General features: G+C 35.9%; 1 protein-coding gene across 4 annotated transcripts in view; it reads left to right on the forward strand.

The window, feature by feature from the left end:
• The window catches only part of ANKIB1 (ankyrin repeat and IBR domain containing 1), an 87,693-nt gene that overhangs the window by 35,376 nt on the left and 34,910 nt on the right, over window positions 1-17,407 (forward strand). For all 4 annotated transcript variants that reach the window (XM_048950338.1, XM_048950336.1, XM_048950339.1 and 1 more), the window contains exons 3-4: window positions 5,972-6,272; window positions 12,134-12,316. In XM_048950338.1, coding sequence (XP_048806295.1) covers window positions 5,972-6,272; window positions 12,134-12,316 — 484 coding nt within the window. The remainder of the gene's footprint in view (window positions 1-5,971; window positions 6,273-12,133; window positions 12,317-17,407) is intronic.

A 17,407-nucleotide genomic window follows, 5' to 3' on the forward strand; every position in this document is an offset into this window, starting at 1 on the left:
ATTATTTCATCTGACATTTTTTTAAAACCAATCTAAAATAATCTCAGTTACTTGAGAAGAGCATTCTACGTGGGTAGTCTTTTTAGAAAAAAACTGATTCAAAGGATGTATTTGGAAAGAAAGCTTGGCAACCTTGCACATAGCAGGGGGTTTGAAACTAGATGACCACCGTGGTCCTTTTCAACCCACGCAATTCTATGAGCCTCTAAAAGCTGAGAAGATCACACCGAAGTTAGGGAATTGCTTCTAGGTCTAAAGAAATGACTAGGATGAGGGGCCAGAGAAAGCAATGAAAATCATACAGGTTTTGCATTACAGAAGACTTCGAGTCACAAAAGTGGCTGGTAAGCAGCCAGTTCTGTTGGAAGCTGCTTCTAATTTGGCACACAACTCTTTTTCTTTTAAAATCTTACTTAAAATACTGAAATAGAAGCTAGAAGTGGCATGGAATCATGGAAGCAGCATTTCTAGCTGCCCAAGAGGCCACGCTGAGATCAATCAAAAATAAAATCCAGTTGTTCAGCAGTTAAAGATAACTTAAGGATGTTGTTACCTTCTTGTACAAGGAATGATTTAATTCTGTGTTTTGGTGCTGCTGTCCCTTCTAGCAGGCTTTAGAACCTTGTATAAAGCATGATTGCTTTTGGTGCAGTGGAAGGATTGACCTTTGTGTTCATTGCTTTTAGCATAGTTTGGGTCTGTGCTCCACAATTCCTTTGCATCCCTTTGACACTCCTGCATTGTCCCTCTTGGTCTTCTTTGCTGTACCAAGCTAAAGGTTACTTCTGCAGAAAGTCATACTCTGTCTTAACAGTTGGCACAAAGCCACTACAACTTTTCAATATATTTGCTTCTTTTTAGTTAGGAAAACAACAGGTTCTGGTTGATGCATATCTATGTAATACCTTTCTTAAATGTCTTTAAGTGGTAGGATGCTACGTTAACGTGAGTCAGTCCAGCTGCAGTCAGACCAGCTGGTGACCTACTTTTAGTTACCTCAGTAATCTTTTTGAAAGCAAGGTATTTGGGAAGGCAGTAATTGAAATTGCAGCAATACAGTGGAAAAGATTCTGAGGCTTTATTGAGTTGGTTTAAAAGGAATTGAAGACAATGCTTGAATTCTAGGCATTATTTTTGTACTGGACATTACGTTAAGCCCGTAAGTGGAACAGCAAATGTTGGCAGAGCCAAAGAATTTCATTTGAACCTTTGGTTGCTCTGAGATATGATTCATATGCACCAAGCTCTGGACTTGATCCTCAAATGAATGGTTATCTATGAAAATCTGTAGAAATTGTTTGAGTACTCAGGAAATGGATTTAATTTATTTTGCCAGATGCTCTTGATAGGAGTCATATGAATGGGAAAAATGGAAGGCATTTCTGATTAGGAAAAATACAAGATCTGGAGCTAGAGTGAAGTCCTTAACATAAGAGATCTTAAAATGTCTGTGAAGACTTCAAATTTCAGAATGAATAATTAACTCTTTGCAGACTTCCATCAGCAATGCAGTATCCATGCCAGCCTCTCCACTGATTCCCATGTTTTGCCAGTAGCCCAAACTGCAGCTGGTATAACCTTAGTCCTTACTTTAACAGAATATTATTAGTGTTATTAACACTGCACTCTGGCAGTGTTAATAACAGTTCTTAGGCAAGGAGTAAGTTGAATTTAAGGCTTATAAAAAGTCAGGATAATAGTTCCATGGTGTTTTTTTGTTGGAGTTTTGTGGGTTTGTTTGTTGGGGGGTTTTTTGTTTGTTTTGTTTTTTTAAAATAAATAGGCTGGGTTTAATAATCTATCAGGAGATTCTTTATCTTAGAGTAGAGATAGTCACTGAATCCTACCCAGTTTTTTTTTACTACATATGGATCCTTGGACTGTAGGAGAAACATAAGAATCTTGAGGAAAGAGAGGAAAAACCTGTAAATACTAATAAATAATTATATAAATAGAGGAGAAGCCTGTGCAGATTAGATTACATTTTTGCTGTACATCTTGCTTAAAGTAGTGCAACTTGCATTATATTTATATGGTATACTATGTGCCTTGCACTTTCACTTTACAATGGCTTTTATTTTGGTTTTATTTTTGTAATATATATATGTTTTCATGTTTTGTGAATGTACATGTATCTATACGTGTACAAATGTGTATAGCTATAAATAAGTATATTCTGTAGCATCTGCATAGAGAAACAGGCCATAAATGTTTTCAACCCCACTTTTTATTAAAACCTGATGAAATAGTTGTGTTGATGCTTCTCAGAGTGAGGGAATGTGTCAGTTGTTTATTATTCAAATTCACAGCCTATTTGTCTTGAGTCTCTTGCTGCTTTTGTCCAAATATGGATAGTAGTAGGCGTAAATGTTACAGACGTTTCTTTTTTGCCACTTTTTCAACACTTTTTTTTATGGGTTTGTCACCTCAAGTTTGGATTCTGTAGAGAGCTACAGCTTGATGCAAAGTCTGGAAGCTGTAAAACTAAAGAAAAGTGTGACTGTCTTGTGATTACGTGGTATTTCCCGTATGCAGTGTTTTTTTTTTCACTCTACCAGTACATTTCCAAGCAAAACGTAGCTTTTTATACCTCTGGAGCTACAAGCCAGATCAGATGGGCCTATGGCACTGAGCTTTGGAAGTGTTACACACCAAATACCTTGGTAAAAATGGAGCCCTGTCAAATAATGATCATGTGGTACAAAATCTATTGATTTACCCTTCTTTAGATATTAGTCATCTTCTCTGAACTTAAAGTTGTGGATTTTCAGCTTTGGTTGTTCCTTTGACTTCTGGAAATTATAAAGAAAAGATAGGGATGCTTTTTATGTTTCCAGTGAGGTGATGGTTGCCTTTGCTAGCACTGGTGTTTGTCACACCCATTTATAAGACACAGAAAGTTAGCAACAAACAAGATGAACAAGCAATTGTCCCTATGTAAAATGTTTTTTTTTTCCACACCAACGATGTTTACAAAACCCACAAAATTGTATTAGAAATTTTACTTATATTTTAAGTGAACACTGAGAGATGTGTGCAGAAGATGTTTCTCACTGAAGATTTTGTAGAGATGGTTAGACACTCTTACCATGTAGTTTTCATATAAGGGCAGATATTGATATAAGGAGAATGGTCTACTAGAGAGGTGCTTTGGATTTATCTCTAACAGCACAATGACAGTTTAGAAAATCTAAATCCATCCTATGTCTTTTTATTGTTTGTTTAAAATAGAAACCTGCAAGTGGACATTTTAGGTTGATCGTTTGACTTGATGATCTTTTCCTCCCTAAGTAACCCTGTGATTTTATTCTATAACTTCTTAAAACCAGAGTTTTATTATACTTTTCCATGAAGCTTAATTTTATGGTGAAAGAAATTTATAGCAATACTTATTCACTACTAAAGCCGACTTTTAAATTAACTCTTTAGAGAGAATTTTTGGTTTTGAAAAGGTATACTGGCTTGACAGCCCTGAAGTTCTGCATTTATGCAGAGTTTCAGCCTAGGGCTGTTTTCAGAGAACAAGTGTAGTGCAACCAATTCCACTGCATTTGTATGTGCAGTACTTGAATCTTCTACAATGGTTACCTATACAAATCTAAGCAGTGTAAAAATATTAGGTTACAGCATGCAAGTATTCTAATATGGATTAGATCTCCATATATTTGCATTATTAAATAGAACCATCATAGAGTTGTCAGGAGAAATAGAGTAAGTTTTCTAAATAAGTTTAAGTAAGTTTTAAGAATGTTTTGTAAGAAAAAGTGTATGTGATTTACAGCTTTTACAGGTCACCACAAAAACATTGTGCTGTTCCATAATCAGATGCATTGTAACCTGATTCAGGAGTGAATCACATGTTTTAAAATACCACAGCATGGAATTTAAGCGATGATAAAGTGCTAAATAAAAACAGAAAACAGAAGTGTTACCAAGTCTAGACAGTGATGTTTAGATAGCTAGAGAAACTTCATGTGATTTGGGAGGTGATGATGAAGGCCTTCTGGCAATTAAAAAAGCTGAAGCCCAGGTCTTCACTGAATTTTAAAGTGACATTTTACTTTGAGTTAAAGAAGTAGCAGGAGTCATTATGTTGGGTATAAAGCAACTTGAGGTGGGAGGAAAAGATGTGGTTAATGAACACCTGAAAGACACTCCTGACATTTGAAGACTGTGGGTCTGATTAATGCAGCCATCTATCGCATTATGCAGACTAAGTTCAAACTTTGAAATAAATTTTCACTTGATGTAAAAGGCAAAGTGCACCCTGCTTGCAGCGCTGAATCCTAGCAGGCTGCTAGGCCTCTGTACCAGGTGAGGCCTTTCATCTCTGCTCTTCCTTGTGTTTGTCCTCAGGAATTCTTACCAAGTGCTTCTGCATAAGAACTGGCATTTTTGGTATCCTGTTACTTTCCCATAGACTGCTGTAGTAATTGCAGAAGTGATCTGAGCCCGTCTTTATCACAATTTCATCTCAGCTCATTCCACATGAATCTGGGGGAGTCTGCTACCTTCACAAACTTTTTTTTTATATAGAAGCTTGGAAATTGTTTGTTACATCATGGGACAGACAAAAAGTAAAATCAGATGCTAAATTTATCGGAAAGCTAACTTCCAGCTCTTCAGGGAGTTAGACTGCTAAATCCCCTGGGAAACTGTCCTCAAGGACAGGGGAGTGGAGCAGAGCTGGCAGATCTTTAAGGAAGCTTTCCTTAGTGCTCGAGAGCTCTCCATCCCCAGGTGTGAGAAGTCAGGAAAATAATGCCAGAATCCAACATGGATGAACCAGGATCTGCTGGTCAAACTTGAGAGCAAGAAGAAAATGCACAGGCAGTAGATGCAGGGACAGATACCCTGGGAGGATTATAAGGATGCTGGACTGTGTAGGAATAGGGTCATGAAAAACAGCAAGGGAACCATTCTCTATCAAAACTTTTCATAAGATCATAATGGTTTTGTGAAAAGTTGGTTCTGAAGCACTCCTTAGCAGTGTTCCCATGGCCATTTATAAGGAAACAATCTTTCTTCCTTTCAATTTCCTAGCATTCTCCCTCCCTTGAGGAAAAAAAAATTATCTCAATGTATTATTATTTTAACATTTATTATATTAATATTATATACCTCAAAAGAATAAGGCAAGTTTGGCTTCGTAGGTCTTGTATGTTATGTCTCATTTCTTCCATTTCAGAACTGGATTGTAATTTCTATAATTCGTTGCTGGCAAGAAGCAGCAGAAAGCTATATTGCCTCAGGAGCTGTCAGGAATCAGATTTGCAATTCCAGGAATCGATCTGTTCTTTTCCTCTCATTTCTCAGCTGATCCTTTTTGTTGCCACAGTTTATTGTCCACTGTGAACAGCAGCTAAAGCATTCTGAGAAAAGACTTGCCAACCCCTATCACCTGTATAGGTGGGCATTTGCATGATAAAAAGAAATGATCTATTTAATCAGCCTTTGCCTTAATAACACTTCTTGCAATACAGTGCAGAATTTTAGAAAAAACTTGGCCTACAAAAATTTTCCACACTCCAAGAAATCAAGTGGACTGTTGGTATTTCGGTAACTCATGCAGATCTTGGCTATTGACTCCAAAAAGAGCTCGACTGGATGTAAATTCTCCTCTAGCTTTTCATAAGGGCGCATGGACTGGTGTTCTGAACAAGGTTCTTGAACAGACTGATTTACTCTTGGTTTCCCAGAATGAAAATAAAAACAATTTGTTGTCTTTGGAAGGCATTAAAAGAGTCGTTAAAACAATTTGTGAGCACCGTATGGGGTGTAGATTAATGATTTTTTTTTTACATGTTAACATATCTAATAGAAATTATCGATTAAGAATGTGCATCTGTCACATAACTTATAAAATCTTGCCAAAAGGAAAAGAAAGCTGTCATAATAGAGCTTTCCCACTTGAAGAAAATGAGAGGAATTGTGTGCTAATTATCTCTCTTCTGTTTCCCTTCCTTTGCAGAACTTTCCTTTTTGTTAGAGATGGTAACCCAAATAAACGGAATGTGCACAATGAGACGTCTATGCACTTACTGTGTATGGGACCGCAGATCATGATCTCAGAAGGAGCTCTTCATCCTCGCCTGACAAGACCCTCCGAAGATGATTGCAGAAGAGCAGACTGCCTGCAAATGATCTTGAAATGGAAGGGAGCAAAGCTGGATGAAGGACAGTATGAACGAGCAGCCATTGATGCTGTTGATAACAAAAAAAATACACCTTTGCACTATGCTGCTGCCTCAGGGATGAAAACCTGTGTCGAGGTAAAAGTTGATATATGATCACAAGTCTTATACTGCTGTCAGTAAATTACATGCAGCGTTTCACAAGGCTGTTTCAAGGAAAACAATCTGGTTGAATTAGCTTTTTAATTAACTTGTATTTTCATTAATTGAAAAAAAATGTCAAAGCTAAGCAGCTTGGAATACACATACACTGTGTAGAAGACAAAGAAAAATGGATTACTTTTATATTGGCTTTATGACATAAACTCTTCAGCACAAAATAAACTGATATAGGCTTATAAAAGTTGGAAATAATTACAAGTCTGTAACACTGGTGAAGAGGCTTTAAAAGCAGGCCTAGGAATTACCTGTACGTATAAAGAGAAGTGAAGTAACTACCTAAGGGAAAATTAAAGTTCTAATGCCGTCCATGTTTCAGGAACAGGTCTTTAATTCGCAGTGCCCAGCTTTTTTATAGGATGCCTTACATCAGTGCTAGCATACATCAATATAATTACCTTTTTGCATATTAAAAATTTCTTTAATGTTTGTGAAAGTACTGGGTAGCAATGAGTAATGGGAAATCATAAAAACTTTGAAAGTCTCCCACCAAGTTTATTTTTAAACTATACCAAATAATGAGAGCTAGTATTTAATTATGCTAGTAATTTAATTTAAAGAGCACAATGTAACACACCTAATATTTTCATAAACAGCTAGCATTTTCATAAGAGTATATATCCTAACATCAAGAATTCTCCTTGTTTTCTTGCCTTTTAACAAGTTATTACTTTGGTCAAGAAGCTTTCTATAGTTTTCTACTTTTCTTAAGTGTACTTGTTGAATTCTTTGGAAGTCTGTACGTAAACTATCAGCAAACTTCTTTTCTTGACTGCTTCAGAGACATCTCATAAATAAGTCATATGTAATTTCCTTCAATCAATGCTGTATTTTCCTCATTATTTCCAATTTCTCCAGGTACCTCTCAGTAATGTTTGTTGTACTGTTCTCAACTTTCTCAATTTTCTGTGGAGCTATATTTAGTACTGATGTTACTCTTACCATCTTCTAATCTTGTACTATCAAAGATGTAAGCAATAGGTTGCATATTGTAATAAATAGTTCAGAAATTTTATATTTAAATTCCATCAGGACTCATGAATAAATACCATCTGGTGCTGAAGATTCATTAGTATTTGGTTTATTGATTTGTTCTAGAACTTCTTGTGCTGAAACTTCAATTTGAAACGGACTTTTGCTGGTGTCCTTCATAAAGCATGGGGATCTATGTAGCACGCCCACTGAGAAGCTGAATTCCTATCACTTTTCTGTTTTATGTTATCTGGGATTGCTCTTGCACTTCGTTTTTTGGTAGCTGACTTTACAGACACATCGACAGATGCACTCTGTGATGTTTTGAAATGATTTACTCTGAGTTGTTATGTATTTGGCACATTGTTCAAGACCACGATTAGCTTTATACATCGTGTTTTTAGATTTACTTTTTTCCAGACTGTTCTTCATATTTTCTGCAGCAGGGGACAGAGTCAGTTTCCTGTTCCCACATAAATACGTCCTGCTCTTCTGTCCTGACACATTCTTCTGATGTCTCTAGATTTTTTTTCACTCTTTTATTTAGTACCACTTTCTGAATTAGACAGTGGATCGTTTCAAGGACATGGAGTCTGAAGTACATTTTGTGAACTAAGTGCTTCTTTGACCACTACATTTTCAGTCAGGTCTTGCACATTTCTTTGAGCAAAATAAGAAGTTTTACTTCTCCTCTCATATGCTGGCTAACTAATTTGTCTATGATTCAGTCACTTCCAGAGTTTGAAAATTTAATTTAAGTCTCTTTAGCACAGCATTTTCTTGATCTGCTTGGGAGATTTAGTGACTGAAGATTGTGTTTGTTTGTTCTACTCTTGCAGTATTACTGTTCTTTGTTAGCATGCTACTTCTGTTGTTGCAGTTTGGTCAGGTGATCATTCATGCTCTTTATATTTAAATCCAGAATTGCATTCCACTGGGATTCTCTGATATTTGTTGGCACAGCCAGTTTGTTTGTTCATGATTTTTTTAAACAAGAAAAATAGAATATGACACCACCCTTCCAACACTGAGAACTTCTCTGTGATTCTTACATGGTACATCCAGTGGTATTGCTTTGTTGTGTTAGTTGTATTCTGCCAAGTTTCCAGATATAATCTGAACATTCTCATTTAAAATTTGTCATTTCAGCTGCCCAGCTTTAGCTGTGCACTGGCTTGAACTGTATGCTGTTCTTTATTTTCTGGCTTTTCATTAGTCCTCTCTTTAAAACCTCAGCTAGTGTGTTTTTATGTCTATAGCCAACACTCTTTTTGTTCTGTGATTATGAAGATCATCCTTTGTAGTTTTCTGAGCTTCTAATGAATGGAAACTGCTTCCCTGTGATGTTTTCTATGCTGTAAATTAAGCCTATGGGTGTCTGAAAGTTCACTCTTTACTATGGGAAGAGTTTAGAGGACGCTGCTAATAGATTCTGATATTTAACCTCCAGTATCACAGCCAAAATCTATGGCGTTCTCTTCTCTGTCCCTTGTAGTTACTGCAAGCCTCATGCAAGCAGTTTGTTATCAGCACTTAGCTAGAAATTAGTTAAACGTGTCCTGAGTTTCACCAGGGAGGCAGGTCACAGTCTTTTCTAGACAAATTATTCTCTGATCCAGCTAATTATGTTCATAGTAACTGGATTGCACACAGATATTGCCTTGCTACTCCTGTACACTAGAGTGAAACTTCCCTTATTTGCAAGGTTATATGATTGATTTTGTGTCTCTTTTGATGCAATTAGTTTATAAATGAGTATCAAGTCTAAGTTAATACTGCTCTTAAGTTGATTGTCAACTTGTATTTATTTTAGATTAGGCAAACAGAAGGTTATGGATTGCAAAGGACCATGTACTTCTCTCTCATTCTGTTTTTTAATACCACTTGTGTGATCCAGCTGCCTGATAAATTCAAACTACAGGGATATTCAAAATACAGTTTCACTCACAGTTGTTCCATGTAGCCTTCCCCAAGATCTATTTATTTCGAAACATTATTGTTCAGAATATAAACAATTTTCATGTCAGAAAATGAGGAATGTTGTGGCTTAGCACTTAACAACCTCTTTGAGACAAAGTTGGTGAAAATAAAATAAAGCTCATATGAAATGATCTGATATGAGTCAGTCTTCAGTCTTCCAGTATTGTCTGTAGTCCTTCAACGTGAACAGCAACACTACATCATGGAAAGCAGGAAACAGAGCTTAGTAAAAGAATTCCACAATAATCTCTTTGTTCCTGAGATGTAAAAATCTGGGGAAAAAAAGAAAAAAAAAGACTTAACCCTCGAGTTTTTTCACTCTGTTCAGTAAATAGAAGGTTGTTTGGACTTCTCAGGGTGCCTTTTGCATGTATTAACTGCTGCATGCCATGTTGGGGTATTTACTGCCGCTTCAGAGCAGCATTCTTCATTAATTATCTCTTTTTTCCATAACTTTTCAGGGAAACTCAATTCTTGTAACTTCTATCCCCACTGTGCCCAAATAAGGAAATGAGAGAAAGAACATATTCCTGTGTGGGTGAACCACCTACTAGCTGAGGTTGTTCAGAGTTTTAATTCTTCTCCATTCACATGTGTTTAATTTCTTCTCTGAGCAGAACAACTGTGTGGAGCACATTGCTGAAGACATGTTAACATGCTTTCCTCCAAACACTAAACAGAAAAAAAGCCTTGACTTTTATATTGAATAGATTTGATTTCATGCAGATATATTACTCTATCACAGCGTATTTGGTATATTAAATAGCATTTTTATTATTTAAATTCTTTATGTGATTAGATTATTAGTATCTTTTTAGTTTCTTAACAGACATAAGCCTTTTTAACAGTGGCACCAAAGAAATAGGGTGTCATTCTTAACATCATTTTACACATCCATCATCTTGCAAGTTTGATTTTGAGATGCATAAGTCTATGGAGTCTTCTTTCAAGTTTATTTATTAATTTTCTTCTTCAGAAGGTGTCTTTTATGATGATGTTAAATTTTTGTTAAAGTTTAAAATGTACAGACAATGTGAAATTCAAGTTACTAAAATTTTAGCAAGACTTTGTCAAGAAGTTCAGATAGAAAACAAGGTATGTGTAGGCTGGATATCTTGATAATTGTCCTAGTATTATCTTAATTTCTACCTGATACTGTGCTTGAGGAGAAAATATGGTGTCGTCCTTGATGACACAAATTTCTGCTTTTTACATATCTTCTAATTTTGGAGAAAATGGGAAAAGTGTTCAAGGAATCTACAAGACCAGGGATCAGGGATCAGAGAGTGTAGTGACAAGACAAGGGGTTGATATTGATAAAGACATCGATAAATTGATAAAGGGTAGGATTGATTAGATGTAAGGAAGAAATTCTTCACAGTGAGGGCAGTGGGGCGCTTGCATGGGATGCCCAGGTAAGTTGTGGATGCCCCATCCCTGGAAGTGATCGAGGCCAGCTTTGATGGGACTTGAAGCAGCCTAACCTAGGTGTTCCTCCTGCCCATGACAGTAGGGTTAATCCCTTCTTACTCAAACCATTCTATGATTCTATGAATTATTCCAGATCTGTAAAATTTGCTCTGTATTGTATAGTGACAGCTTAAAGAAAAACACTATGCTGAAGATGAAAATTAAGAAGTGATCACAATCAAAAAGATGTTGTGAAGAGCAAGTCTTTATGTGGAAATCTTATTTTTTTAGAAGAAAAAAAATTAAGTTTTGAAATTTGAAGTACAGAATAGAATTATTATAGCTGTGACAGTCTGAAAACAAGATAATGATTATGGGTTTTGTTTTTATTTAGAGATGTAGTGAATCATTTTTATAGTGAGTGATTGTCCTGAGTGCTCCACCATTAGAGTTCAGTCTGTGCTATAGAGGCATCACAACAAATCAGCAGAATTATATACTCTAGACTTTTGTATGGCATTTGCTTTGCTTGCTTATATCAGATGAGTTTATAGCAGGAGACAAGTTTGCCAAGATAAGGAGAGCAGCACAATTAGTGTTTATTAGCTAGAGACTCCATTTCTGGCTGGCTACTGACAAAAGACAGTGGCACTATACAGAGACATATTTGATATCAAGCATTCAGTAAGGTTGGTGTAACCCAGCTTGTGTGCTATTTGTGTGCTATATTGTAAATAATTGAACAGTAATTGCTGGTTTTGCAGTTGGTTGGTTTAGCTTTTGGTTGCATCGTGTCATTTCTTTCTGTCCTGTTCTCAGAATTAAGGTAGAGCTACCAGTGGTGCAGAATGCTATTTATGAATTAATCCCCGTCTTCCCTCCCTGCCTGGGGATTCTCCCACCTTCCGTCACCATCAGTGGATCACTGATGTGAAGAATAGTGGAGTTATACCCATATATAAAGAATATTTAAAGGTGGCTATAGCTTCATCTTGCCGGGTGCTTGATGATCTCAAGCCCTTCATTTTTTGTGGAGCACTGACCATATCAGTACAGCTGAACTGCAGTGATCAAACCCTAGCAAAAACATATTAGCTTGTAACATATTTCTGTGATTTTTTGGTTCCAAGAAATTACAGTAGTATAGTTATATATTAAATCAAGCAATAATTTATTTAATAACAGTTACAATAATTTAATTTATTAAGTAGTGGTAAGTGAATTTGATGATTAATTATTCAGTGATAAGCTAATTATATATTTAATGACATGGTATTTGCTTCCCAAAGGTGATTGCTGCTATATTTATCCCTTCTTTCAGTTTTCCTTGTTCTTATTTTTTTATTCTCTTCTTGATGTATCATTTCTTCAGGATGTTGTTACAGTTGGTAACTGATAACTATTTACTCTTTTTTCAGCTTCTGGTAAAACACGGTGGAGACTTGTTTGCAGAAAATGAAAATAAAGATACCCCATGTGACTGTGCAGAGAAACAACACCACAAAGAGCTAGCTCTTAACCTGGAATCTCGAATGGTATTTTCACGTGATCCTGAAGCTGAAAGCATTGAAGCTGAGTATGCTGCTTTAGACAAAAAAGAGGTCAGAGAATACTTGAAATTTACACATTTATATTTGTAGCAGTTGCATTATGACAAAACGTTGTTAAACATTCAACATGCCCTGTACTTTGTACCGTATATTTGGAAGATATTTCATTTGAACGCAGCTCTTTGTATCTTCCAAGTTAAGCAGAGAAAGTAACAATTCTGTTGTCAGATCTGAAGAGGTTTTACTCTTACTCTAATTGTCATGGACTGCCCTGAAGGTGTTGCAAGCTGTGAGTGTAGAGGAAGTGCAGAGAGGCTAATGAGCTGGGAAGCAGTCTCCAAAACAAAGTTTGTACAGATTTTTATTTCATCAGATCATTTCCTGTCTAAAAGTAAGAACTGGAGAAATTCTGAAGAGAAGAATATCAGTGAGACAGAATAGTAAAAACATTATCTACAATTAACAACAATTCTGTGATTCTGTGATTATCATTGATCTGCCTAGACTGAGACTGAGTTGAATGTTATCAAAAGCCTGCTGAGTAGTGCAGGATTTAAAAACAGTTCTTTTGCTTTCTTGTTTTATAACATGATGCTTAAAGCTGCTGCATATCAGAACCTGTATGAAAGACAGATCGTAACAAGGATTGTTACTTTGAAGCCCGTTTTTTGAAAAGATGTGAAATTCATTGACACAAATTTGCTTGAATTATGATGTCTTACTGACTATGATTATAATTAACTAAAAATCTAAGTAAGAATATGTAGATAAAATAGGATTCAGGGCAATGGATTTCAAAAAGTAGCATTTCCTTACATTTTACTAGCTCAGTCCCCTTTGGCCTGGTGACACGAAAGTTCATTCAGGTTTAAATAGGAATAGGTTCATATCATATCAGCTGTTTCCCTGAAAAATGTCAGGTGTGGTCACTTCTGTTTTAAAGTTAGAGCATCTTTGTACTATTCGGTTAATTTTCTTGAATAAATTCAAATATGAACAAGCTTGTTTAAGTTGTTCACTCCTAGATGACAGATTTTAAGGTTTAATATAATTTGTTTATTGAAATAACAGGAGTAATTAACTCAGTTTCTCTGAATATTCCCCTATAGAGGCATCCAAAGTGTTGAAGAACATAGATCAAAATTACATTTTCTCTATTGTTAAACCACTTTAAAAGGCTGCTGCTGTTTCTTGCCTTGATTGCAGTTTACTACTCCTTTGGTTGTACATATAGAACTATTTGGATGGTTGTGCTGTTGGATGGATCATAGCAATAATTTTGCTTAAATGAAGAAAATGTCATATAGGGTGGTGAATTGTAACTGTTTTATTTAACCTGAATCATTCTTATTACTATATTTATATCATGACAACACTGCAGAAAGAAAGTAAACTTACAGATACAGATGGGGCAAATCACAAACTCCTTGAACAATTTCAGCAAGAGAAAATAATGTCTTACGATTGTTTACAGTAGGTTCTCAGCTTAATCAACTTGAAGACTTGCTATTTACAAAGGACTCAAGAGAAAGATAACTGTGTTAACTTGAGTTTGTTTCAATGAGGGAAATAAATAATATAGTTCAGTTCCTTGTTTGACTTCTTTCTGGAAAAGTTGCTAAGCATGAGATCTGAAGGCAGGCCTGCAGACCTGTGTCCATCTGACATACCAGGGCAGCTTTCCTTAAGATTCCTTAAGATTCACAAGCCAAAAACTGTCACCATGGAGTTTGGCGCATTGATTGATAGTCTTGGAGTTTTGCACAGAGCAAATCAGCCTTCATAGTTTCTGTCTTCTTTACCTTTCCTGGCAACTTCTCAGTGGGAAAGGTTCTCGGACTTCTTGTGTATCTGTGACAGCACGAGTGTTAGCACCAGAGACATGATAAGAATATGCAGCCAGGGGAAGTTCATCTTTCAATCCTATCCATCAGAGTGACTGAAAATAATTGAAAAAGATCAGCCTTAGAAAGACTGGTGTTGAACTGCAATTGAAATGGCAGTGCATCCAGGTCCTTCAAGTCTGTGGACAGATGCCTGGAATAGGCAGTAAAAGCTGTTCTTACCACTATTCTCAAGTGGTGCCTCAAGTTTTTGTATTGATAGGGCCTGAGAAATAGTCTGAATCCTTCAGAACACTTATCTTGCACCCAGAATTGCCTCTTAAAGATGGTTCTGTGCTTCTTTCCCTCCATTTCATTGAGAGAAGTGAATATGCAAAATACTTATCTAATATAGTGTTAAGATAATAGTTGATGTCCTTTAGCATACTTCTGAAAAATGAAAATTTAATTTATTTGAAGAACAAAACTTTGGAATGTCAAAAAATTTTCAAAGTGATTCATCTCTTATTTTTTAATTAAGTTTAAATTAAGTTTAAATTAAGTTTAAATTAAATTAAGTTTAATTAAGTTTAGTGGAATAAATAAAACATTTTAAAACAGAAGGAAGACTTCTTTCCAGGCCGAACAGCCGAACAAGCTTAACTGCAGTGTTTGTGATGTGCATGGTAGTATCTGGAATGTCAATACTTAACACATTCCCTGCCAGACCTGCTATGTTTATAGCAGAAAATAATCATTCTTTTTCATACAGACCAAAAGATTTTTGTAGTGCCCTGTGCAGTTTCACTGAAATAACTGTATATTCGGAGTAGTAACAAAGCTTTGTTTCTAATGTTAAGAGCCAGATCGTGTTCTTCATATTGAAATATACCAAGGAATTATGTGTGTTCATGCTTACAACTGAAACACTTGTGGTAGTTGAAAAAGTAACTCCCACATACCTTTCTTCATGATTACATAGACTCTTAAGCCCATGAGGAATACAAATGGAAGAGCAGACCCACCTTTAAAGCTTCAGAGCCTGACAGAAAAGAGCTGTCCATCTTACAGCTGTTCAGTTAATTCCTTACACTGGTGTTTCTGAATAAAACTCATTTCTGTCATACAGTTACCCAGTCTTTTAAAATCACTTTCTGCTATGACGATACCAAAAGCATAGATTTTTAGCAGCATTTCTCTTTCATTTCATTTTTAGCACGCCTGAAACATTTGTAATGAACAAATTGGAGAGGACTTTTAAAGATGGGTAACAAGCAGGCTCTTATCATGTAGAAAAACAAATTTTATTCTGTGTGTGTTCCTTCAAAATACAATACAGAAAAAAAGCAATGTACCAACACACACATAATCTGTATTTCCCTATGGAAAATGAAAATGCCAAGTATTTTGAGTACCGAGTATGAAGTGCAACTCTCATCACTGTTGGTAGTGGTGGCAAAAAAATCCATCAGTGATGATGTACTAAGAAAGATTGTTACAGAACAAACCAGAACAAGTATAGTTCAAATGTCTGTCTTGATTATTTTCTCCTATATTGTTAACAAACATTTTCCAAAAACCTGTGGAAGTTAGTAATAGAAAATGTAAGTTTATGTTTATTTTTAAACTCTCATTGCAGTTACACTAAATAATTATATAACACAAGACCCACAAAGATCACCAAGTCCAACTACAGACTCTGCACAAGACCACCTAAAATCCAAACCCTACGTCTGAGTGTGTTGTACAAATGCTTCTTGAACTCTGACAGTTTGGGGCCGGGACCACTGCCCTGCGGAGCCTGTCGAGGTGCAGACCCTTTCCCTAACCCCCAGCTACCCCTCCCCTGAAACAGCTCCATGCTGTTCCCTCGGGTCCTGTTGCTGACACCCGAGAGCAGAGCTCAGTGCTGCCCCTCCACTGTGTGAGAATCTGTAGGCCACCATGAGGCCTCCTCTTCTCTGGGCTGAACAAACCAAGAGACCTTATCTGCTCCCAGTTTAGCATCATCTGCAAACATACACATGACGTATTTTTCTCCAGCTGTATACTGGACATTTTGTCCAGAAGGGTACTTGTCATAAAAGGAGATTATGTTAATTGAACAGGACTTTCCCCCCATGAACCAATGTGTTGACCAATGACTGTGTTGTCTTTCAGGTGTTTTTCAATAACTCTCAGAACAATCTTCTCCGTAATTTTACCAGGCACCAAAGTGAGACTGACAGGCCTGTAATTAACAGGGTCTTCTTTCTTGCCCTTCTTGAAAACTTGAAAGCAACGTTTGCCAGCTTCCAGTTGTCTGAGATATCTCTAAATTCCTAAGAACATGGCAATTTCATCTGCAAGCTCTTTCTGTACTCTAATATTTATTCTAATATATAAGCATCTTTGTGTTATATGTCTGGAAGGTAACTTTGCTTCAGTCGTGTAATGCAATGTTTAAAACTTGTATAAGAAACAGCTGGTAATGAGCAGACGTTCAGAGCAGATCATTCAGAACTTGGCTCTCTGTCAGTCTCAGAAAAATACATCGTGTAATAGCAAAGTATATAATTTCTTTGTTCATTTTACTTTCATGTCACTGAATGCTGCAGCAATACTCTGCTAGTAGATATATCGAGTGTACAGTAAGTGGAATGATTTTCTTCATTTCCAAAATTAATGTCATATGAATACATATGTAGTTGCAAGTAGGATAAATACTAATATATTAATATAAATTCTAATATAAATACTTTATATTAGAACAATTAAAATGTATTTCATCTCTGTAGACACAGAATCATTTATTAAGTGAGAGAATGTAACTGTAGGTAATGAAACACATACACATACATACCCATACAGTACATATACTTGAATGAGTTAAATGAAGTATAACTAATTCTTGAAATACATAACTGCATTAATCATAGAATCCCATATGGAAAGGCAGATATTTACGTGAAGTATATTTGACACCATTTAATTATACAGTCGTCACTGTATCAAAATGTGGCTTTGTCCTTTTCTATTTTAATAATACTTTGAAGCTGTAAAAATAATATTCAAAATAAATCTGTTAAAATAATCTTTTGGTCACATATTAAAAATTCTTTTAGGAGAAGAAAATAGTGATGTAATTTATGATGCCTAAATATTAATGATAAAAATGTTGAAAGGAAGATAGTTTGTTTCTTTTTAAAAAAAGGCTTATGGACAGTGTAGAAGTGTTGAGATCCATGGTGAGAAGATCAGCAGCAGGTTTAAGTAGTAACTCAAATAGAATGTTCCAAAATCATTATACATTTAAATAAGGCTAGTGCTGAACAATACA

The sequence above is a fragment of the Lagopus muta genome, chromosome 7 (assembly GCF_023343835.1).
Source record: "Lagopus muta isolate bLagMut1 chromosome 7, bLagMut1 primary, whole genome shotgun sequence".
Taxonomy (NCBI): Eukaryota; Metazoa; Chordata; class Aves; order Galliformes; family Phasianidae; genus Lagopus; species Lagopus muta.